General features: G+C 39.0%; 1 protein-coding gene across 2 annotated transcripts in view; it reads right to left on the bottom strand.

Annotated features, from left to right (window-relative positions):
• il11ra (interleukin 11 receptor, alpha) overlaps window positions 1–26,487 on the bottom strand; it is a 193,397-nt gene that overhangs the window by 43,849 nt on the left and 123,061 nt on the right. For both annotated transcript variants that reach the window (XM_028805013.2, XM_051929811.1), the window contains exon 3: window positions 5,471–5,537. In XM_028805013.2, the coding sequence (XP_028660846.1) occupies window positions 5,471–5,537 (67 nt within the window). The remainder of the gene's footprint in view (window positions 1–5,470; window positions 5,538–26,487) is intronic.

The raw sequence follows: 26,487 nt of genomic DNA, 5'->3' as shown, positions 1-26,487 counted from the left end.
ACCAAACTCGAAACTTAAGCCTGTTAAGAGATGATACAGTGCTTGATTAGTTTTTGTGCCAAAGTGTGCAAGAGAAAGAGGCACTCTAGAGGAACTCTCAAATACCGTAATTCTGCAATTAATTATGAATTCTTCTCATCAATTGCTATCGTAATGACCTATTTTATGATCAGAAAGGTTAGCATCAGACCGGTAAATAATTACTGAAATGTTATTTAATAGTTTGGGTAACTTTGTTCTTAGGCCATGAAGCCTAGTGATATTCACTTCGAAATTTTTTCACTGTGATCTACTGTTATGATAATTCTGCCCTGTTTAACATCTCTGAGAAAATGAACAAGACGCTTCTAGCTACAAATATAAATGAAGATAGTTGAATGCAAAATATGCACAGGACTTGCAATGTACGGAAGTGTTCAATTATGTTATTATTGTGTGTAGCTGATGAAAAAAACTTTAACAGTTTGATTAAAATGTTTCAATTTAACATTTTGTGAGGAACAATATTTATATACATTTGCAAATGAATATCACTTTCATTTTCATTAAGTGTATGTTTACTGTAACTATATGAAAAATAGTGGCTACATTAAATAACAAAATTCAGACTAAAATGGTATGAGTGATCCATTCATCCATTTTCTTAGCCCATGTGGAACATTACAGGGTCACAGAAAGTATCAGAGACAAGGCTTGAGCCAGTCAACTACAGCACACGAATGTTCACTCATATTTATTTAGAAGTACCAATTAACATAACATTTAGGTTAGGTTTAGGTTTATTTGTCATATATAGGTTAACACAGGGTCAACATACAATGAAATGTATATGACGAGAAAAACAAGTCACTCAGCCTAGATCCAATAAAGCTTAAAAAAAGATTACAAGTTAAAAATAGACAAGCCATATAAAATAAAATGTGTATGTTTTAAAAGAAGTCATAGAGCAATATGAGTTGGATGAGCAGCAAGTACAAATGACAGTTATTGCACAGATAATGTTTTATAAGTGCAGATGCATATTCCATAAAGTGCAGATGCATGTTCCAGTCAGTATTCTGAGTGTGTGCAGGTACAGTTTGTGTGTGAGTAGTGCAATAGATAGATAGATAGATAGATAGATAGATAGATAGATAGATAGATAGATAGATAGATAGATAGATAGATAGATAGATAGATAGATAGATAGATAGATAGATAGATAGATGTAGATGTAATGTAAGTGTATGTAAGTGTTCAGGTGTTGCTGTTGAGGAGTCGAATGGCCTGGTGGTAAAAGCTGTTCTTAAGTCTTGTAGTCCGAGCAGCCAGACTCCTGTATCGTCTGCCAGACGGTAACAAGGAGAACAGCTGGCGTGCTGGATGGCTGTGGTCCTTTTTGATGCTGCTTGTCTTACGCAAGCACCGATGGAGGTAAATGTCTTCAATGGCAGGAAGACTCTTGCCCGTGATGTGCTCTGCTGCCTTCACCACTCTCTGTAGTGATTTCCGGCTGCTGGCAGAGCAGCTCCCATACCAGACGGTAATGCAGCCCGTCAGCAGACTCTCGACCACACTCCTGTAAAAGTTTGAGGTGATGTTGGCATTCTTGCCAAACTTCCTCAGCCTCCTCAGGAAGTAGAGCCGCTGGCGAGCTTTCTTGACCACAGTGTCTATGTGAAGGGTCCACGAGAGATTCCTGAAAACTGGGAGAAGCACAAACTCCACACAGACAGTGGCTGGATAATAAATTCAGCCTAGCGCCCAATTTGCCAACTGTTTGCCAAATGTAATCCTGAAAGGTCATGTAAAAGGAAACAAACATCCAAGCCATTGTGTTTTCTGGTTATTTTGGTAAGACATACAGGTGTAGCATTTGAAAATAATCAGTTAAATGCGGTTCAGTGTATTCTTCCAAAGCCCTCTTCTGCTTAAAAGTCCAGCTGTAAGTATACCATGACAAATAGACAGTTCAAGTAAAACAACGTTGCTAGTATTAAGTGTAGTGTTATAAGAGAGTTCTTGGATGCAACATTTGGAAAACACAATTACTGACAGCCAACAAACTAACAAATCAAAAGCAAGTATTCCCTGTAAACTAACTTTTCTCCAAGACCTCTGATTTTCCTCCCACATCCCACAGATGCACATGTTAGGATAAGTGTCAACTCTAAACTGGCACTCCGTAAGTGTGTTTGTGTGTGTGTATTTGTGTGTGTATGTGTATGCACGCGCCTTTCAGTAGAAAGAAAATATCCTTTTATTTAAACATTTATCAACTTTCATTCATATGTCACATTACATACAGTATTACATACAGTCTCCCTCCTCACCCATCAGTGTATTTATGGACATGCCCCCCTTTACTTACAGGAACTCCTTACTCCTTATACCTCCTCACGCACCCTCCGCTCTGTACACACTAACACTCTCCAAGTCCCTAGAACCAAGCTTTGCATTATGGGTGATAGGGCCTTTTCATCTGTGGCCCCGAGACTGTGGAATGCCCTCCCTGACTACCTGAGAGCCCCACAGTCGACTGATGTTTTTAAAAGGAATCTAAAAACTCATCTTTTTAGAAAGACATTCTGTTAAAGTACAAATAGATTCTCTTGTTTTATTATTTTATTGTTACTCTGTAGCACTTTGAGATTGTTAAAATATAAAGCGCAATATAAATAAAATTTATTATTATTATTATTATTACTCAGCAGTACAATACATGCATGAATGAAGACTTTTGCACAGTCTGTGCACAGTGGATCTGTTATGTATACACACAGTAAAGTCCCTGTTTTATATTAGAGACTAACCTGATTTGTTGAAGGTGAACTGCTGTCCTAGAATAATATATGAATGCTATAATATAACAATAGTAATATTTCATCCATGTTTTTAATAAACATGATTATCCAATTCCAGAACAGTGGGGGAATGGAAGCTTATTTTGGAAGCCCTTTTCACAAAACAGCAACTAGCCCCGAGGAAGGTCCCAGTCCATTACAGTGAACAACCCTCATTTACTTTTACTCAAGCCAATTTAGGGTTCTCTAAAAAGTTATTTATCACTTATAAAGAACAAAGTTATAGTGTTACACATATAGTAGTTCCCCCCTAGAAGAGTGAATCTTTTCTCATTTTACTTCATTTACTGAATATTCTAAAAGACAAAAAATACAGGTTTAAATTAAACAACTGGAGAATGTTTTTTGTCTTGTAAAAGAGCTGCTACAAGCATAAGAGTGATGTTATCACACTGTATATGGACACCATGTGTTAATCACCTGCCATGGCCTGCAGTTTACTTTGCTACATTACCTAGAATGGAAACAATGTATTTTAAAACTAAACAAAACCAGAAGGTTCATAGAGGGTGCCATGTGCTCTCAAGTCAATAGTTGTATTACATGACTCGCACTTTGTCATTGGCTGTAAAACAAAACAAAACAAAAAAAAAAGACTAACTACAGCCATGAAAAGAATTGCTCTAAGGATCTTATCAAAACAAAAAAGAAAGGCGCCATGGGGCATGCTGACTAGGTTCAGCTTAATTTATGTTTGTATACATGTTACTAAGAAATCAAAAATGACAGGCCACAAATTTGTTTTCCTGCTTCACCCAGTGGCATCGATTGCAGGAAGGGGTGTATAAAGAACACAGGAGAGTGATGAAAAACCAATTAGACAGATGGCAGAGAGTGTTGCTAGTGGGCAGCATCTCCTGCTGATGTATGCATAATCTGTGCAAACCACTGGAACAAGAAGAATATGAGGGACCTATTACTCTGCCCACCTTAGTCCATTTACCTTTCTAGACACTGCAGGGACAATCTACAGGCATGAAGTGGAATCCTGAATACATTATGTCAGAGCAGAAATGGCATTTTCTTGAATGCTGATTTATTTACGTCAGTCACCAATAGGGATGGTATAGTAAAAAGATAAATATGTCTGGCTTCTGCTTCAAAATTCTAAATAATAAAAAAAAACTTTTAAAAGGCATTGGCTGCACACTCACCTTTCACCACTTTCATCACAAAATATTGTAATATACTGCAATCATAATGACTTGTGTGATGTACTCAAATGCCATTTAAACATTGAGTCCTTGTAGCTATTACCATTTTACTAGTCAGTTTGTGTATTCTGACAGGTACTGGTTATGTATTACTTTCCTCCAGCACCACATTAACCAAAAAATACTGAAGGGGAGATTGACCATATGAAATATTACAGAAAAATGTGATTTACCACCTGCAGGTCGCCTTAATAAACTAATGACTAAATTATCTTTACTGAAATCACAATATATTCGGGGGTTTACGTTAAAGATGAAAGAGCAATTTAACAGTTACATTTAATGAATACTGTCATCTATTAACACTTAGTTTCAGCTTATTCGATGATGCTGTGACAGTAGAAAGCAAAAAAGGTGGCAAAATTTGTCATTCTCTGATATTCTATGGTAACACCAAACACCCCAGAGAAAATTAAAGAAACCACAAAATAGTCAGTCCATTATGAAGGGCAAGAAAATAGTGCAAGTCGATGAGATGTACTTCAGCAAAGAAATTCTACTTGTTTTTTCAGCATTGTGCATTGCTTACTTCTTTGTGTTGCCCTTAAGCCACCCAGACTTAAGGAAGTACATTCACTCAATAGGCCTTTTGTCCAGCTTTATTTTTAGATATGTAATTGTCAGAGACCAGCCAACAGCAATCATTAATTTAAAAGCAAGTTTCATTGTAGTACTTTTCATCTATCCTTTTTCTGTACTTGATAATATAAGTGCCAGGTCCAAGTCAAAAATCAACACTGAATGGGATGAGAGTGCACTGCAGATCACACTAACTCACACACCCATAGTGACTTATACCAGGCTAATCTCCAGGTAGCAGTTAACCTAACCTGGATGTCTTTGGGATGCGGGAGAAAAGTGAAAATATATGGGAAAAGCACACATTGACACAGAAAATGTGCAAATTCTACAGTTAGTTAGCCATTAATCAAACATATGACCCTGTTTCTGTGAAGCAGAAATGCTAATTATAGTTACTACAACATCTCCATGCTGCATATCTTAAGTCCATTTTTTAATCATCAATCCATTTCCTGGACCTGTATACACCAGTGCAGGGTTGCATTGCAGAATGCCTAAATTGGTGGCAATGAATGCAACACAGAAAACAATCACAAATAGGACATCAGTTCAGCTGGACATTCATGTACACTCAAACATGGCCATTTTAAAGCCTCCAAATAGAATAGCCTTCAATAGTAAAAAGAAATATAAATAACCAAGATAAAATTAATGTTAAGAAGAATGTATACATCTCATACAGTGGATGGTACAGGAATCAAATCCAGATAACTGGAGCTGTGGGGCAGAAGGGAGCGAAGAGGATGCCTGAATAATTTTTCACATTCATTCTTCCTTTCTTTTGTACTCTGATAATACATTTCCCTCATGAATGTTAAAAGTGTCACTCACCCATTTCTGGATTCGCTGCACACAAGAGTTACATTGGATCCTAGTTTTCCATACTGAACATCTGAAACTGTAAACGAAGACAGATGTTAAATACAGTTCCATATTTATGGTTACAGAAAGCACATCTGCATACAATCCACAAGTTGAAAACTAAACAAAGACAAGAACTACAGAGATAGTAACTCATGTTTTAAGACTATAGTAATCCATTTAATATTGTAAGGTTTCTAAACTCTCGTGGGGCTCCCAAAATAAATCCTAAAAGAGAGCGGTTGCATTATAAAGGCCTGCTGTCGATGGGTGATGCAAGGAATATTGTAAATGCAGGGAACAGTATTACTTGTCCATTAACCTGGTCACGACCCTGCCTGATTGCCGTCTATGTATAGAAGAGTGGTAGATCCCACTACAAATAATAACCATGCTGTTCCTGTTTCAAGTTGAATAAAGCTGGTTTTGCTAAAGTACTGAGACTCAGCCTTATGTTTTGGGGTGCAAGACAGGAAAGCTGAATACAATGGTGTGAAAAACTATTTGCCCTCTTCCTGATTTCTTATTCTTTTGCATGTTTGTCACACAAAATGTTTCTGATCATCAAACACATTTAACCATTAGTCAAATATAACACAAGTAAACACAAAAAGCAGTTTTTAAATGATGGTGTTTATTATTTAGGGAGAAAAAAAATCCAAACCTACATGGCCCTGTGTGAAAAAGTAATTGCCCCCTTGTTAAAAAATAACCTAACTGTGGTGTATCACACCTGAGTTCAATTTCCGTAGCCACCCCCAGGCCTGATTACTGCCACACCTGTTTCAATCAAGAAATCACTTAAATAGGAGCTGCCTGACACAGAGAAGTAGACCAAAAGCACCTCAAAAGCTAGACATCATGCCAAGATCCAAAGAAATTCAGGAACAAATGAGAACAGAAGTAATTGAGATCTATCAGTCTGGTAAAGGTTATAAAGCCATTTCTAAAGCTTTGGGACTCCAGCGAACCACAGTGAGAGCCATTATCCACAAATGGCAAAAACATGGAACAGTGGTGAACCTTCCCAGGAGTGGCCGGCCGACCAAAATTACCCCAAGAGCGCAGAGACGACTCATCCGAGAGGTCACAAAAGACCCCAGGACAACGTCTAAAGAACTGCAGGCCTCACTTGCCTCAATTAAGGTCAGTGTTCACGACTCCACCATAAGAAAGAGACTGGGCAAAAACGGCCTGCATGGCAGATTTCCAAGACGCAAACCACTGTTAAGCAAAAAGAACATTAGGGCTCGTCTCAATTTTGCTAAGAAACATCTCAATGATTGCCAAGACTTTTGGGAAAATACCTTGTGGACTGATGAGTCAAAAGTTGAACTTTTTGGAAGGCAAATGTCCCGTTACATCTGGCGTAAAAGGAACACAGCATTTCAGAAAAAGAACATCATACCAACAGTAAAATATGGTGGTGGTAGTGTGATGGTCTGGGGTTGTTTTGCTGCTTCAGGACCTGGAAGGCTTGCTGTGATAGATGGAACCATGAATTCTACTGTCTACCAAAAAATCCTGAAGGAGAATGTCCGGCCATCTGTTCGTCAACTCAAGCTGAAGCGATCTTGGGTGCTGCAACAGGACAATGACCCAAAACACACCAGCAAATCCACCTCTGAATGGCTGAAGAAAAACAAAATGAAGACTTTGGAGTGGACTAGTCAAAGTCCTGACCTGAATCCAATTGAGATGCTATGGCATGACCTTATAAAAGGCGGTTCATGCTAGAAAACCCTCAAATAAAGCTGAATTACAACAATTTTGCAAAGATGAGTGGGCCAAAATTCCTCCAGAGCGCTGTAAAAGACTCATTGCAAGTTATCGCAAACGCTTGATTGCAGTTATTGCTGCTAAGGGTGGCCCAACCAGTTATTAGGTTCAGGGGGCAATTACTTTTTCACACAGGGCCATGTAGGTTTGGATTTTTTTTTCTCCCTAAATAATAAAAACCACCATTTACAAACTGCATTTTGTGTTTACTTGTGTTATATTTGACTAATGGTTAAATGTGTTTGATGATCAGAAACATTTTGTGTGACAAACATGCAAAAGAATAAGAAATCAGGAAGGGGGCAAATAGTTTTTCACACCACTGTATATGTTTTCCTTCATATTTTATCCAAGGATACAGAAATATCTAAGGTAACATGTTGCTAACTGTGAGTGCAGACACATAAGAAGTAAATATTCAAAACACAATATTCTCAAACTTGCTTAATTCAATTGAGGGTCATGGGAAGAAGAAGCCCATCTAGACAGAAAACGGCTCAGTATGGAGCACATGTCCACTACCGTCCCCAACCACATACGCTTCCTTACAATGACGCCAACTTGGAATTGCTAATCAACCTAAAATATGCATTAGCGCAAGCAACGGCCAGCCTTAGGATTCAAGCCCACAGAAGTGTTTACACATATCAGTATTTCATATTTTATGCATAACGTTGTCCTATACCATGACCCCTCTGTGAGTGAACAAGTTCCATTTGGAAAATAAATCCACTTTCTGAACCTAGTATCTACTTTACAGAGTCACAGGAAGCTGGAACATATCCCAGCAGCATTTGCACAAAATTTGAACAAACCTCAAACGATGTGCCAGACCACTGTGGAGCACAAACACCTGCATCCTATCACACTGAGCCAACTTACAGCTACTTAGCAACCTAGGAGACATGGTACCTGTAGGGATGGCAAATTGTTTGTGTTATGATGGCTGCAAAGTATCTCATGATGATAGACAGTGCTGTAAATCCTGTTCTGAAGTTTTTCAGAAAGGAAAAACAAAATTTGAAGGTTGTTAAGCTCACTGTTTACAACATGTTGATTAAAACTTGCAAGTAAGAATTTCACAGTGTCCCTAAAAACCTAAATATGCATGTTCTGAGAATGTAAAAGGAAGCTGGATGGGATCATCATGCAGAAAATCTAACCCTCCTCCATGAGACTAAGGCAGCATTGTACAACCATTGTGCCAGTCCAACTCAGAACATCCCATCTATTTTTGATATCTGCTTGCTCAAATTCAGAACTGCGGGGACCTGGATTCTTTCCCTACAGCACAAGGCACAAGCTAACTCTGAATAGGCTGCTATTCTACCACAGAACACACCCACATACCCATTCTTAATGACAACTCAAGTCATCAACACACTGATAAATAAAGGCAATTGAGCTCCTAGTCACTGTATAATGGCCATCCATAGTTAATTTAAACAGCATGTGCCTGTGATTATTCCCTTAGGCAAGGACTGCTGTGGTCAACATTATCCATGTTTTTTTTAAGTAGGACTGAAGCAGAGGGCAGCATTTACATGGGAAATTAGGGTCCAAATATTTGTACAGTTGCAAAACGTACTGCAAAGGGAACCAGCTGGAAGACTGCATGTCTAAAGATTCAGCTGTCACATCACATGAACCTATCACCCAGTTAGCTGCATCATTAGACAGTCTGCTATGGTTTGCCCTAAAGTGCAGTTAGTGTTTTGCAAATTATGATCTCCTCATCAAGCTGTTCATGTCCTGGCCATTTCCATTAACTCTCAATGCTGACAATGTCATGTGACATCATCATCATTTGTTCTCCTGCAGCCAGGTCAGCTATAATTTCTAGTCCATTTTTTCAGACAGCAGGACCATTTAAAATTAGTTAAAACATTCTATTTTAGGCAAATGGTTATCTTTGCTGGTAATGTATACTATATATTTTGTGTACATATTGCATGGTGTTTTTGTGTGAACTGTTTTGTCTTTTATAGTATTTAATGTTCTATTCTAACTTTATTATACATGGAAGCAGCACTCAATGTTTTACGTATAAGTCATTTTAAACTCTAGTCTGTTTATCTGCTAGTCTGGCTACAATCTGTTCCTGTGTTTAACCTACTCTGAACCACCATGTGGCACTGTTGTTTAAACTGTAATAAAAATGATAATTAAAAACCCAAAGGTGCCTCCAAGTGTCAAAATGTTGGGTCAAAACATAGTCTACGGCCATCCCCTGATCAAACAAGGGACGTGTACAAATTTTGACACAGATAGGTCCAACAGTTTAGATTAATATACTGGACATGCATACAGTGAAATATATATATACTGTATATATATTGTGATATTTGCCCGGACACCACCAGTCGGAGACCACATCTTTATACAAAAATACTTGTTTTATTTTCCTTTTCCACAACACAACACAGTCCCGCACAACTCACAGTGCCTCTAGCCCCAGTCACCCTTCTCCTGGGCCTTCTCTCTCCTCGTCCCTGGGCCACCTGTCCTCTCTCTCCAGGAGCTTCGTCCTGCTCCTGCTCCTGCTCCCGACTCCAGCTCGGTGATTGGAGGGAGGCGGCCCCTATTATCCTCACCCGGATGAGCTCCAGGTGCTCTACCTGACATCACGTCCTGGTGTGGCGGAAGCATCAGAAGAGCACCCGGAAGCACTCCGGGTGACCCCAGAAGGATTGTCCTCCATGGGTGTGGCGAAAGTAAATAAGTCCCTGCTCCCCTTCCGTGGCCCTCTTCTGCTCCAGGGTGGTTGCCCCCTTGTTGCCCGGAGGACAAATATGTCACCTCTCAGTTCCTCCAGGCGTCCCAGCCGGGTCTGACCCCCAGCCATGTAGGACAATATATATATAAGAATATATATAAGAAAGAATGCTTTCAGAAATATAAATAATGATTGTTTATTGTTATCAATTTACAAAATGCAAAGTGAGCGAACAAAAGAAAAATCTAAATCAAATCAATATTTGGTGTTACTACCTTTTGACTTCAAACCAGCATCAATTCTTATAGGTACATTTGCACAAAGTCAGGGATTGTTTAGGAATATTGTCAGGTGTCTGATCAACCAATTCTACCAAACAGGTGCTAATGATCATCAATGTCACACGTAGGTTGAAACACAGTCATTAACTGAAACAGAAACAGCTGTGTAGGAGGCTTCAAACTGGGTGAGGAACAGCCAACCTCTGCTACCAAGGTGAGGTTGTGGAAGACAGTTTCATGTCATTGCAAGATTGAGAACAGCAATAAGACACAAGGTAGTTATACTACATCAGCAAGGTCTCTCACAGACAAAGATTTCAAAGCAGACTGAGGTTTCAAGATGTGCTGTTCAAGCTCTTTTGAAGAAGCACAAAGAAACGGGCAACGTTGAGGATCGTAGACGCAGTGGTCGGCCAAGGAAACTTAGTGTAGCAGATGAAAGACGCATCAAGCTTATTACCCTTCGAAATCGGAAGATGTCCAGCAGTGCCATCAGCTCAGAACTGGCAGAAACCAGTGTGACCCAGATACACCCATCTACTGTCCAGAGAAGTCTGGCCAGAAGTGGTCTTCATGGAAGAGTTGGCAGCCAAAAAGCCATACCTCTGATGTGGAAACAAGGCCAAGCGACTCAAGTATGCATGAAAACATAGGAACTGGGGTGCAGAAAAATGGCAGCAGGTGCTCTGGACTGATGAGTCAAAATTTGAAATATTTGGCTGTAGCAGAAGGCAGTTTGTTCGTTGAAGGGCTGGAGAGGGGTACAATAATGAGTGTCTGCAGGCAACAGTGAAGCATGGTGGGGCTTGAACATTTGGGGCTGCATTTCTGCAAATGGAGTTGGAGATTTGGTCAGGATTAATGGTGTTCTCAATGCTGAGAAATACAGGCAGATACTTATTCATCATGCAATACCATCAGGGAGGTGTATGATTGGCCCCAAATTTATTCTGCAGCAGGACAATGACCCCAAACATACAGCCAAAGTCATTAAGAACTATCTTCAGCGTAAAGAAGAACAAGAAGTCCTGGAAGTGATGGTATGGACCCCATAGAGCCCTGATCTCAACATATGGGATTATATGAAGAGACAGAAGGATGTGAGGAAGCCTACATCCACAGAAGATCTGTGGTTAGTTCTCCAAGATGTTTGGAACAACCTACCAGCCGAGTTCCTTCAAAAACTGTGTGCAAGTGTACCTAGAAGAATTGATTCTGTTTTGAAGGCAAAGGGTGGTCACACCAAATATTGATTTGATTTAGATTTCTCTTTTGTTCATTCACTGCATTTTGTTGATTGATGAAAATAAATGATTAACACTTCCATCTTTGAAAGCATTCTTTGTTTACAGCATTTTTTCACACCTGCCTAAAACTTTTGCAGAGTACTGTATATAATACACACACACAGATTTTGAGCTTTATATATTAGATGTCCATTTGACAATGCTGTGCGCCTGTAAATGGAACTGAGTGCTATAAGAAGAAACATAAGTAAACTAAACTGAACTATGGTGTGGTTTTGTGTAGTGGTTGGCAGCACTAGATTACTTCAAAGTTCCAGAATCCATGCTACAAATTCCGACAGTGTATAACAGGTTTGTCCAATTAACTTGTGTTTCCAAGTTTTTTTTCTTCTATTTGTTATAATTTTTTGTCACATTCCAAAAGACAGTCATGTCACATTGTTCCACAACTCTGAATTGGCCTAATGTGAGTGAGTATGCTCTGCAGTGGACTAGCATCCTGTGAAGGCTTTGTCTGCAGTAGATGCTAGCTGGTCCAGTATCTCAAGCTCAGGGTCACTTTACTGAGAGAGGAGAAGTTGGCTGGCCTGATGTAGAGAATTGGCAGACCTCGCCCAGGTGTCATTTAGAGAAATAATGTGCACCTAAGGTGGCGCAGGAGAAGCTCCAAACCAGACACGTAGAGACTGGTGGGTCACAGTCACAAGGCAAAAAGTGCACATTGTCCGGGGGCATCAACCACAGAATTAGAAGTGTCAAACTGTTTTTTAAATCCTTGTGGAGCTGGAGAGTGTCTCTGAAGACTCTGTGGTGGTAGGCAGGTATACAGAGCCCCAAATGGCCACCTAAAAACCAGTCCCCAGAAAGAGAAAAACTATAATAGTGGGGGACTCGATCATTTGGGGGATTGAAATGAATGCTTGCTCCAGAGACAGAGATTCTTACATACTGTGTTGTCTTCCATGTGCACAGATAGGAAAGCTCCCTGGGAGGATGGATAGGCTCTTGGTCAGAGAGAGGGTGGCTCCAGTTGTCACTGCCCATGTTTTAACAAATGGCATACATAAGGGCAGGATGTCAGTTCTGAAAATCCATATTTAAAGAGTAAGCTGCCAGACTGAGGAGCAGAGCTGACAACGCAGTTTTCTCTGAAGCTCTGCTTGTGCTTTGCACCAGTCCAGGTTAGATTGAGGAGATTAGAAGGCTTAATGTATGGCTCAAATCTTGGTGTTAAATAGAAAGGTATAGGTTTTTGGGGCACAGGGACTCCTTTTAGAACAAATGGAACATGTTCCAACACAACAGGTTATATTTGACGTCAATATGTTGAGGAGGCATATGATTCATTGATTACGTCTAAAAACTCCTGCTCTTATACGCAGCTGTTACATTAAAACGAGTATGACAAGAACACATGGACACGGTTGGAAACTTGTTTAGGGTAAATTTTTCACCAACACTATTAAGTTTTCTTTACACAGAGAACCATAGATATATGGAATAAATTTCCCTGTAGTGTTGTAGAAAATAGGCCTTTAGGTACCTTCAAAATAAGATTTGATATTAGTTTGTGGGATTTAAGTGGATAGAATTGGCGAGCTTTGTTTGGTCGAATGCCCTGATAATTGATTGTAAATTCTGCAGCAGAGTGGTTTCTTGCCCTACCTGTAGAGTAAAAATATTGTCATCCTGCTAGCTAAGGTAAAGGGCCCTTCCTCCAGTCTGGGTAGTGTGTATGACACAAGAAAACTAAATTTCAGGTGCATTTTAAAAGGTTGGTACACTTTAATTTAGGTACTACAAAAATGCATTGATTTCTAATTTTACTATTACGTAACAAAACCTTAACAAAGGTTTCTTTCGGTCTTCATGACACTTACAAAACATCAGCAACTTGTTTATTCATCTCTGCAATGTGCTCAGCTAACAAAACTTCACTTTGGAGTGTTCTGAGGTGGTATAAATGAGGCACAATTTTCTTGATATTTCATATTCCGTATAAGACCTGTGAGTCCTTCATATTAACAAGTAATTTTATCATCATGTCAATATACCACACTGCACAGACATGAATAACCGATCTACAGATGTTTTGTAGTCTTGCTATTATATTATACATTAATGATAATGCACAAAGAAACAGGGAAAAGAGCAAACTGAGTTGTAAATATAATGATAAAAGAGAAAAGCAAGTATACGTGAACTTGTATGCTTACATCAAGTAATATCACCAATGGCTTTATATATATTATTATGTATAAATACTGTTACATTTTGCTCTGCCTTATCCTGCAAGATTGATCATTAAGATCTTGGAAGGCACAACAGTGTTATGTTGAATGACATCTGATGTCTCAGGCATGATTGTCTATTTTTTTAATTTCAAAACCTGAAACTTTCACTGCCTCTCTCAGTGTTGACCAAAACAGAAACAAGAAAGCAGCCCCCTTGCTTTTAAGGACGTGAGGTGGAGTTCCTTCCCTTGGATGAGGACGGAAAGGTGGTGCCCCAGAGCTATGTTTTTGTCGGAGGTGCTGCGTCTCAAAACCATTAAAGGTTCTTTACAATGCATAAATGTATAATAGTACCTTATACCATACAGCTTACTTGCTTTCCTGATGACCACCTGGAAATAAGAAATAATTAGAAACTGGAAAGAACAGGCAAGACAAGAAAAATAATGAATGAATGAATATTTAAGATATACACCCACCAAGGATTACCATGTGTAATCAGTGCCTTAAAATACATTTCAAAAGGGGCACAGGGCATAGTGATGGGTGCCTGGAAACTGTCAGGATCTCATTGTTAGTCTTCAGACAGAAGAAGTAAATGCAAACAGGCTGGAAATTATAATGGTTTTCCTGTTGTAATTTAGGGCAGGCTTTTATAGTTAAAGGCAGGTATGTGAAACTGGTCTATAGAATTGGTTATGTAAAAAGGGCCAGCATTAGAAGGGCAGGCCTGCCCTTTGATAAGAGACTCGCATACAAACTCACCAGGAAAAGTTTCTAGTCCGCATATCTCTATCTTTAACACTGTTCTGTCCTCCAGCCTGGTTTTGAAGCTCAAAGACCTTGGTCTGAGCAGCTCCATCACTGACTGTAAATTTGACTTCCTGACAAATAGGCCCTAGTCAGTGAGAACTGGCAACAAAAACTCCTTCACACTGTTAACCAACACCAGCATATTTTAAGGCTGCTGCCTCAGCCTACTGCTATGCAGTCTATTCACCCGTGACTGTTTAGCAAAACACGAAGGCAACAGCACCATGATTGGCTTCGTCAGTGATGGTGGTGAGGCTGCCTACAAGAGTGAAGTAAATGACCGGACTGTATGGTGGCATGATAACAAGCTCTTCTTGAACACTGACAAAACAAAGGAGTTTTCAAGAAGAATAAAGGCAATAATACTCTACTCCACATCAATGGCTCCACCATCCAGATAGTTAGCAGCTTCAGGTTCCTGGGTGACCAAATCACTAACTGCATTTTGTGGTCTGTCAGCAGCACCTACATCCTCAAAAAGGTTCAGCAATGGCTCTTTTTCCTGAGGAGGCTAAAAAACTTTAGAGAGGGAACCAAAACATTATTGAACTTCTACTGCTGCACAATTAAAAGTATCCTGACCAGATCATTACAGGGTGGTATGGCACCTGACCTGCCAAGATCACAAGCTCCTACAAAGAACTGTGTATACTGCTTCTAAAATCATTGGGGTTGACGTTCCACAACTCCATACCATCTATTCCACCAGATCTCTGAAGAGGGCTGAATCCATCATCGCTAATGCCAGCCATCCAGCTCATCTCCTGCTTTTACTTCTGTCATCTGGTAAATGTTTAATACAATCTACACAGTTCTGCTCTGCACTATCTACTGTACATTAGGCCATTCTTTTATTATTCTTAATTAGTGTATTATTTATACATCATTTTATTGTCTTCTTTTCTGTTCTAGCCATGCTACCCTTCTAAGACAGCTTGAAATCTACGAAATCAATGTTGACCTCATGTTTTCTATTACATACATGGGTTGTCAATTTGGTCTGTTACTGTAAAATAATTTGCACCCGATCCCTTTCCCTTGCGGCAACCTTTACTTCTTTGGGTTGTACTGCTCGTTTTCGCTGCTCCCTATTTGTGTTGCCTATCGAAGTGACTACTCTTATAATCAAAAGTGTTTTGCTGGGAAAATGCAGTGGTGGTCACTACCGCATAGGTGTCAATTTATTGTTCTCTCTCATCCTCTGTGCACCATGCAAAGCTATCAGTGATTAGCATTACAGCTAAAAACCTCTTTCACTGGTGAATTAGCAGGTACAAGAAAGTTGCTACCATGCTGCTGTTGCTGGTGTATAACATCAGACAACAGGCCGATAATACAAATTTTCTTATTTTCAGACAATTCCTTTGCATTTTCATTATAATTATGATTTTTTTGTCTTTCTACATGTTTTGACTATTTTAAAAAATTTCTTCATAACCACAGCAACCAGACAGACTCACAGATATATTTGTCCTTATATTAAGGTGGATAAGCTGATTTATGTTCGACAAGTGGTTACCCTATATCGGACATATTACGAATTAATGTTTGCAGTTCACCATCTATTGGAATGTATATTGAAATGCACATAGTAATAAAATATGATGGATTTTTCATTCCAAAAGATGGTGCATCACAAAGATTAGCACTACCTTTACAAATCCCATAGAAAATGGCATTTAACAGAGACATAGCAATGAGATGGACACGCACAGACACTTGTCCATTTATTAAGGTGGATGTAAAGCACTTCTTGCCCTCCCATCCTTCCTCAAATGTAGCACAAGCATTTCCCAATGCTCTTGCAGTGTATGTGACAATAAAGATCTAACCTAATATGTACATTTTAGAATTATAATAGGAAATCAGGATGCTGAACTTAAAAGCATGGTTTGCTTTCCATTTGCACAAGTAATAAAGTTAAAACAATTTCTTGTTTACTTTATTAGTAAATGGACTTTTGTTTTTTGTTCTTCCTCTTATACAGTATATACAGATAGTCATCGACTTATGGCCTATGTGTCTTCCGACCATTCGACTTAGGACAGCTATCACGTCTCATGGGCAAACAACAGTTTTAGCCAGAAAACAGAAAGTGAATTTGATCGCATGTGACTTTAAAGTTATCCCATTGTAACCAGTGTTCACCACACACACCATACTGCTGCGCTCTGGCTTTGAATCCTTTTAACCTCTGAAGCTTCTGCGTTGTGACTCATGATGTGTCACTTCATACATACCACCACGAAAGGGTAATGAAACTACACTGAACTCCTTTGCCTGTTAATGTTTATTATTAACTGGCTGAAATGTTAAAACAGTGAACATATATATATATACATACAGTATATTATATATATATATATATATATATATATATATATATATATATATATATATATATATATATATATATATATATAGACACAGTGGAACCTCGGTTTGCGATAATTTGTTCCAGAAACGTGCTTGTAATCCAAAGCACTCGTATATCAAAGCGAATTTCCCCATAAGAAATAATGGAAACTCATAATTCGTTTCACAACCCACAAATATTTATATAAAAATGATTGATACAAAATCTTCACTCTAACTAACGGAATCAGTGCTATCTGTTGGCTAACTGGAATCTTTTTCTTTTTTTGCGACTTTAACAAGGAAACCTATCCAATGGCAGTTGCTTTTGCCTGAAGAGTCACTACACTTCGACACAAAATTAAAAAAATGCTTTACGCACTGTAAGGTTTCTAAACTCTTTTGGGATTACCCAAAATACCCCCCCCCATAACAACGAGACAACATGCAAACGTCCTGAAGCAAGCAACCGCAGGCTCCCAGCGCTGTAGCAGTTCACCGTAAAAGAGAAACCGAAAAGATCGCAGTCAAGCTATAAGCGACTGCCGTTGATGGGTGATGCAAGGAACATTATAAATGCAAGAGCACAGTATTACTTAGCCACTAACCTGGTCACGACCCTGCCTGACTGCTGTGTCTCTGTATAGGAGAGTGGCAGATCCCGCTACAATAAATAACTGTGCTGTTCCTGTTTCACACTGAATAAAGCTTGTTTTGCTAAAGTACTGAGACTCAGCTTCATGTTTTGGGGTGCATGACAGGGACACTCGCACGTTACAGCACACACACGTGGTCACCATGCTATAGTAAACAGTATACGCTTATACGGATGTTGACTATATGAGTGAGGCACGCCAACTGAGAACGAGCATTGGAGATGATTACCCACAATCCCCACGCGATGCTCGGCGGACAAAGCGTATATGTACTACTCGTATTGCAAGATCTCGCTCGTTTATCAAGTTAAAATTTATTAAAAATTTTAGCTCATTTTGCAAAACACTCACAAACCAAGTTACTTGCAATCCAAGGTTTCACTGTATATCTATCTATTACATAAAAAAATTTGGGGTTGAGACGTGATCATCTTGGAGAGACACTTTGAAGTCGTGCGAGACTTCTTGCATGTCACGCCGTACTCACAAACAATTTTCTCGGAGACACTTTAATGTCTCACAAGACAAGGAAGTGAGACAAAAGGACAGCTGCTGTACAGGCTTTTAAATGATCGTCGTGCAGCACGACATGCAGATCACGCAGCAGCATCTGCTGTACAGGCTTTTAAATAACTGATGAGCAGCGCGACATGGAGATCACACAGCTCTGTAGCAGTTAGCAGCAAGCCAGCAGCTGATCCATCTTTAGCGTGCGTTCAGCCACTCAATGCCAAACCCCCTTTCCCCCCTGACCCCCCAAAACGCAAACAGCTGACACACAAAGTGGTTAGCGTCAAGCAAGTCCCGGGGGGGTGGGGGTTGTGGGGTGGGCAAGCGAAGCAAGTAGGGGGCATATATATAAGTATACCATGTTTCCCCGAAAATAAGACAGGGTCTTATATTAATTTTTGCTCCAAAAGATGCACTAGGGCTTATTTCCAGGGATGTCTTATATTTATTCATGTACAACAATATACATTTATCCAAATACAGTAATGTCATCTTCTTCTGGAATATCGTCATAACTCTCCACATTCAAACCCTGAATTTCTTGCTACTCCAGCCGCTTTTAAGATCCTCCAGGATTGTTGTGCGTTTGATGAATGGTTCGATGTGGTGAAGCAAAATGCCGACATACAAATGCATTCGTGGTGCTTTTGTATTCAAGCATCACATATTCCCCAAAGTAATGACACAATATATTTATAAAAGTCTCACATACCATCTTCTGTGCCATCTTTTTTTTTGCACCTTTACAATACCGTCAGAATGTACGGCGGTGTATTTGAGCCACAGAGAAAAAAAAATAAGGACACAATGAAAATGTCTATTTTGTGATTAAAGTAAAAATTTCGGCTTTAACCTCGAAATGTCCTCTTTAACCTCGTAGTTTACTTTATCATTAAAGCAGACAATCGTAAACGTCATCTTAAAATCGACCCAGTTGTTAAATCACTACGCACTTCTGAGGCTTCCTCCTGAACTGACAGCAGCAATCGCCCCACAGAACACATTACATTTATGATATTCCAGCTCTCTGCACATTTTAGAATTCTTAGATTTATACTTGATATCACTTTCATGATGAAATGCATTAAAATATGTATTCTACATTTTACGGATAAATCGTTAACTTTGTTTAAATAATGAATACTGTTAATACATAGTTACACATATGGGGTGGCACGGTTGCAGAGCGATAGCACTGCTGTCTCGCAGGGAGTCACGTCCCTTGTGTTCCCTGCCTGGAGATTGCATGCTTTTCCTGGTGGGTTTCCACAGTGGGATCAGTTTTCCATCCAAAGACATGAAGGTTTGGGGATTTGGTGAAGCTATGACGCCAGTGTATGTGTGTGTGCTTGTGTTCACCTTACGATGAGCTGATGCCCCGTCCAGAGATTTTGTTTCTGTCTTGCGCCAATTGGCGCATCCCCGGATTGATGGCTGTCATCATTAAACATCCTTTTCAGAGATATTGTGGCAAGGTGTCCCCAGAATTTAATGGATGTTCTGGGCACACGTGTCGCATCGTGTGAAGTTTAAACCTGGCCTTAGGCACCTTACTTTTCAGCTGACGATCTTGACTAGAGCTTATTTTTGGGGTAGGGCTTATATTACAGAGCAGCCTGAAAATCATGCTAGGGCTTATTTTCGGAGAAACACTGTATGTGTGTGTATACTAAGTAGCATGGTTTCTTAGTATCTGTTTTAGTCATTATCATATTGTGCAAAGCACAAGCATGAGTGGTGGAGTGCTGCCCTGTTCATTGTTGGTTCCTTGCCTTGTATCCAGTGCTGCTCTGGTTCATTGTAACCCTGAACTAAAAATGTGTTTGAGAATATTATTTTACTTTGAGCTGCACTAAATGTATAGGATGTGTTACATACATACACTTTATAGAAATATATAGGCAGGTGGGCAATATGATCAAGTCAATATCATGATAATTTCGGCATCCCTCGTACCAAGTGTAAAACTAAGGGGGGCAGGGCTTTTGCAGCTGCTGCTCCTCGCCTGTGGAACTCTTTACCTCATTACATAAAGGAGTCGTCTACAATTGAACTGTTCAAAGCAAGATTAAAGACTCATTTCTCTTCAGTTACTTTCTGTGGCCTTCAGTAATACTGATGGTTTCCTCATTGTGATTATATAATCTTACTTCTATTTATTATTTATTTTATTTATGTTCATTTATTTTATTTCTGTTTATGTTATTTATGTTAATTGTATATTTTTTTTTCTTTTATAGTAAAGCACTTTGGCCACAGCATTCCTATGTTGTATTAAATGTGCTATATAAATAAACTGACATTGACATCTTCCTCGGTAATGGTGTATGAACAATATAATTAAAAAAGGTGGGGGTTGCTGAGGGGTTAAACAGCATTTAGTTATCATGGCTTCTTATGACTAATCACATTTTAAACGTGAAATAATTAAACCTGTATTCACCTTATTTAATCACAATGTGTTATTATTATTTTAAGGGAAAATTCATGGAAACATAAACACTAACTTTTAATGAACATTTATTGAACATTTTAACATATTCCACAATTCACATTTATGAAAAAAATAGATTTTTATTTATTTGAAGAGACTAAACTAATATTAACAGATGTTTATATTGCATGTGCAGGTATGTATATCTTAATACATAATTTGCCTGCCTACTCACTCACTCACTCACTCACTCACTCACTCACTCACTCACTCACTCACTCACTCACTCACGTCCATCCGAAGCCGAATGCGCGGTTGCCTTCTGCACACTCGCTGACGTCAATCTGAAGCCGAATGCGCAGTCGCCTTCTGTGCTGCTGCCCGAAAAACATTACAAGACCGAAATCCAACCCCAACACTGCGGCACACGGCGGATTTAGCCTACGCATTATACAGCTGTCTTCAACAGGTACATTCATGACTTAAACATTTCAAAGTTCGTCTCACTTCCAACTTATAAAAATGCCTCTGAAGAGAAAATTTGCTTCATCGCGGCAGGCAGCGGATTTAGCCTGTGCATTTCGGGATTATTATTCTGAAATCCCAAATCCTTCCACCCAGGCGTAGGATATTAGCCCCAATCACTGCCAACCCTCACACTCAAAATAATATGTAAGAACATATTACAGTGGAACCTCTAGATACGAGTTTAATTCGTTCCAGCACTGAGCTTGTATAGCGAATTTCTCGTATCTAGAACAAACTTCCCCATTGAAAATAATGGAAATCCAGTTAATCCATTCCGCACCCCAAATATATTAACATAAAAATCAATTTTCCTAACAAATAACACTGATAAATTATATATACTGTAGTCTACCTTTAATAAATAACACTGGTAAATAATATAACTGATTATTAAAAGAATCAAAACAGGTGTCCAAAGTGCAGTAGAGCATTCAATAAATCTTTAAATAAATAATCCTTAAAACAGTTGTGAAGTGGAGGTTTAAAATACACAAGAATAACAATCCTTTAACACGAGGTTAAAACGTCAAAAGGATGCAGTCTTTAAAAAACAGATGACAATCCGCGGTGCTTCTTCTCTTTTAGCGTCTCACCTGCGGGCTCTGCAACAGGCAAGACACTCCTAATGCAGCTGACCTTCTCTACACCGTCCTGTTTCAGCTGTTTGGCTCGCCTGTTCAGCTCACTGTTCAGTTACACGCGAGCCAGCCTGCCTGCCTGCTTCCCCCCCCCCCCCCCCCCCCCCCTCTCTCTCTCTCTCTCTCTCTCCTTTTACTTCTTCTCCCCCTTAACCGGCTCGCGCTTCTCTATATATGCGGGGAGGACATGGCAGCTGCAGCCCATCAGCCACAGGAACAATCATGGATGTGGGCAGTTTCCCACCTGTGCACTTAAGTGAGAAACGCAGACACCGCAGATCGCGGCTCGCAACTGCTACCACGCCCCCTCGCTAAGCCGCGAGCTATACCCACAGCCTGGCTCGTGGCTCGTTACGCGAGCCAATGCTCGCATTTAGATCTGAATTTTTCGCTCATACTTTCCTCGTATTTTGAATTTCTCGTATACAGAGGTGATCGTATCTCGAGGTTCCACTGTATTATTAAGTACTTTCAGCGGTCGAATGATGTGAACGTGCAAGTTAAAGATGGGCCACATCAAGGGAAATTACTACCAAACAGTGAGAGTGTCTTCACAAAAAATGTAGTCTACAGAGCGATTTTACAACTTTAGTTGCATACTGACAGGCCTCCAGTATACAAACAAAAAACGTTGTCATAGATAGCATGTCTTTTTTAAGTGTACAGTATTTTTTGCCGTGATAAAGTCATACATATCCCAAACCTCTTAGTTAATTATCATTACTTACATCACTTTCTTATTTATTTCTTATCATTTGTTCTTCATACACTACTGACACAAACTCGTGCCTGTTTCATCTTACGTTGTCGAAACAGGCTTTTTTTCTAGTCTACTATATAATAAAAACACTAAAGGTAAGTGTGTCCAGTCCCTTACAGCAATCCAATTGATCACTTTGACTTTTTTTTGTGATTGGTCAGTTTTGCTTTTGTAACGTGATGGAAAGAGGGAAGAATGAGTGTGCAACACACAAGGAGGAGTAAAGGCATCAGAGGGTTGCTGAGAGTTGCCTTCAAAAATGAGAGTACAGTATAAAATAGGACAGGAAATGACCAAAGTGCCTCAAAATGGTAATATCTGAGAGGCAGGTTTTATGGGAACAAGCTTGGCAGAAGGAGCACCAGTCAAGAGAGAAAAGGCAAGAGATATCAAATATTTAAAATGTATTCTATTATCTGTCATCAATACATTCATACTATATATATATATCTCACACAAGCACACATACAGAGTAATCAATATATATTGTATATGGAAACATTTGCTTTAAAAAAAAAAGGTACATTGTGTGAATTTGTATGAAAAGTGCTATATTAATATAATGTTATTTTATTACTAATTATTCTGTTAGTTTTTCTTTAATATTAACAAGATGTATTTTTAACATTTAAGCCAGCTTAAAGAAAAGTAGCATATTTTTCTACTCAATAATTGCTATTAACCTACTGATTGCCAGGTGCAATCTATAGCCAAAACACTGCAGCCATGTCATTTGCTAAGTGCTGACAACTTCAGCAACATTGTCACTCATTATCGGCCACACATACTGAGCACATAGTTCAGTCTCTGTTCATGAGATCATCAGGAAAATAGTTTCTCTGCTGACATCCAGTCATCAGATTCCATTCACCATTATTATAACGCAAAGTGAGGCTCGAGTATAATTCCATTGACCTACCAGATTAGTCAAAGTCAAAGCGAACTTTATTGTCATCTCAACTATATACAAGAATACAGATAGACGAAATTGCGAAGCTCAGGGTCCAGTGTAACAGCATGAATTGCAAATAAAAAATTACATTAAAATTAGAGTTAAAATTAAAAATGTAAAATTAAAATTAAGATTTAAAAATAAAACACAAACAAGACAAGACAATGTGCAAAGACAAGACAGATATTATGTTATGTTATGGCTCCAGAATGGCAGTATGATTTTAGCTCACCAGCTACCTTTTCACAGCATTTCTTTCAAAAGGTAGACAAGTATTTTCTCCAGGGCACAATATTTTATCATGGGTATGAAGACATTTTTTGCTAAGTAGTATATAATGGTATTAGTAATCTTGCATATTGAGGGGCAATGGCAAATGCTTGGGTCAGTTTTGGGGACTCAATTAGGTCATTAACACCAATGTCAATCTCTCTTTCTTTCTACAGTATGTTTTGGCTACAAACCTTAAAACATTCTTCATACTCTACTACATGGTTAATGTTTTTAATGTTAAAATTAGTTGCACATGTTAGTCTTTTTTACTGAAATGGTTTTCTGACAGTTTTTATTTGATTCTCTTTAACTGTTCTGCTTACTGAAGCCAAAATATGACCAAAAGATCATTTTCTTAGATGCCATCTCATTTTTATTTACACTTCAGTGGTTCTTGCTTGACTGAAGCTCAGCATGAACTCTCATACTGTCCTGTGCAGTTGACTGCATGTGATGAATGAGTGTTGGACTTTTGTAAGGAGGAAGCTCATGAAAGCACACAATAGGGAAAGCAGTTATTGAACATTCTTATATGAAAAAAATTACGCATAGGTTGCTAATGGAGTCTTGGTATTGTTAGATTTTTGCCATTTCCCCAGCCCTAATTTTATATGTATATATATATATATATATATATATATATATATATATATATATATATATATATATATATATATATATATATATATATGTATATATATATATATGTATATATATGTATATATATATATATATATATATGTATATATATATATATATATATGTATATATATATATATATATGTATATATATATATATATATGTATATATATATATATATATATATATGTGTGTGTGTGGCGCAACGTTTGGGGCTTCGCCTCTAGTGCTGACGTCCAAGGTTCGATTCGCGAGAGGGAGTGCAGTGAGTGTGTACGCCTGATGAGCCCAGAATTAGGGCAAAACACGTGTCGCATACTCTTTGCATTATTTGACAGTAAACTATTTCAACCTTTCTATGATCTGCTTCTCGCAACTGAAAGAGGGCACCATGGCGGATGTTAGCCGACTTGCTGACCAACCACAAGCGTTACCTGGTAGGTCACCACCCAAACAATCAGATTGTGATTCAGACTACGAATGCCATGAATGTAATTACCCCGATCTACATGCTGTCAAATGAACGAACCACACGCCGTGGCGCAACCTTAGGGGCTTCGCCTCTAGCGCTGATGTCCGAGGTTCGATTCCTGAGAGGGAGTGCAGTGAGTGTGTACGCCTGATGAGCCCAGAATTAGGGCGAAACACGTGTCGCGTACTCTTTGCATTATTTGACAGTAAACTATTTCAACCATTCTATGATCTGCTTCTCGCAACTGAAAGAGGGCACCATGGCGGATGTTAGCCGACTTGCTGACCAACCACAAGCGTTACCTGGTAGGTAACCACCCAAACAATCAGATTGTGATTCAGACTACGAATGCCATGAATGTAATTACCCCGATCTACATGCTGGCAAATGAACGAACCACACGCCGTGGCGCAACCTTAGGGGCTTCGCCTCTAGCGCTGATGTCCAAGGTTCGATTCCCGAGAGGGAGTGCAGTGAGTGTGTACGCCTGATGAGCCCAGAATTAGGGCGAAACACGTGTCGCGTACTCTTTGCATTATTTGACAGTAAACTATTTCAACCATATATATGTGTATATATATATATATATATATATATGTATATATGTACTGTATGTATGTATATGCGCATATATTGATCAGCTTTTCTTATTTGCTTATTCTAAAACTGGGATAAAGTGAGAAGGAGTCTACAGTACATAAGACGTATCGGGCATAAGGCAGGAATAATTAACAAACTGTCTGCATGGTTTATTTCTGTTTTTAGTAAGGTTTGCAGAAGGATCATGTCTGTCTGGGTTAGGCAGGAAACAGTCCTGGACAAGAAACTGGTCTGTCACGCTGAAGCAGTTTTAACCCATTTACATTATCACGTGGGGACCATACAAATTACAGAGTAATTACAGAGGTTTTGAGTTGCTGCAGTGAAATTTTAGCAAAATGAACTAGACTGCTGCATCATTTTTTCACTTTGATTTTCAGGGTGTCTTTGAATTCAGCCCTGTGTAGGTTGATTATTTTAATTTCGAGCGATGTGGCATTCTTTCATTCCTAACACATTACCCAGTCCATATCAGTATAGATGTCCAGCAGGATTTATTTTCCCATTGAGATCTGATGTGTTTTCAAAGTGTTTCTTTAATTTTTTTGAGCAGTTCATATTAAAACATTTACTTCTCATCAAGCAGTAGAAATGTCCAATGGCTGAGAAGAAGCAGTCTAGTCAGCCTGTTGCGTACAAAGTTTGACTAGGAAGGATCCAGACATATTTCTGGTGCCACGGTGCTTACAGGATCAGAGTGGCCCATGGATTCTTGCTCTTTTAGGTAGTTTGCTATCCTTAAAATAACCACTCTCTTGTCACAAAAGTTGGGACTCTTGCGACTTTGGCAGGTTTGCCCCTTTTAAAGAATCCCCTTTAGTCGTCTCTGAAGCTGGTCATTTGTATTATGAAATGGTAGCTCATACTGAAGGTGACTTAGTCCCAGGCCAATGCAGTTTGACAATGATGTTACAGTTGTTTTGCCATATTTAGGATATAGCGGGTTGGATAATGGATGGATGTTTGCACACATGATAAGATAAGGTACAGTATGTGCTATAGCCCAGTCTCAATGAAACACAACACAGTATAATTTTTTTGTATAACACATTCTGAAGTAACACACGCCCCCAATGCATGTAGATGCTCTTCACGGTAC

This window comes from Erpetoichthys calabaricus, chromosome 7 (genome assembly GCF_900747795.2).
Source record: "Erpetoichthys calabaricus chromosome 7, fErpCal1.3, whole genome shotgun sequence".
NCBI classification, from domain to species: Eukaryota; Metazoa; Chordata; class Cladistia; order Polypteriformes; family Polypteridae; genus Erpetoichthys; species Erpetoichthys calabaricus.
This window is presented reverse-complemented; position numbering and strand designations above follow the sequence as displayed.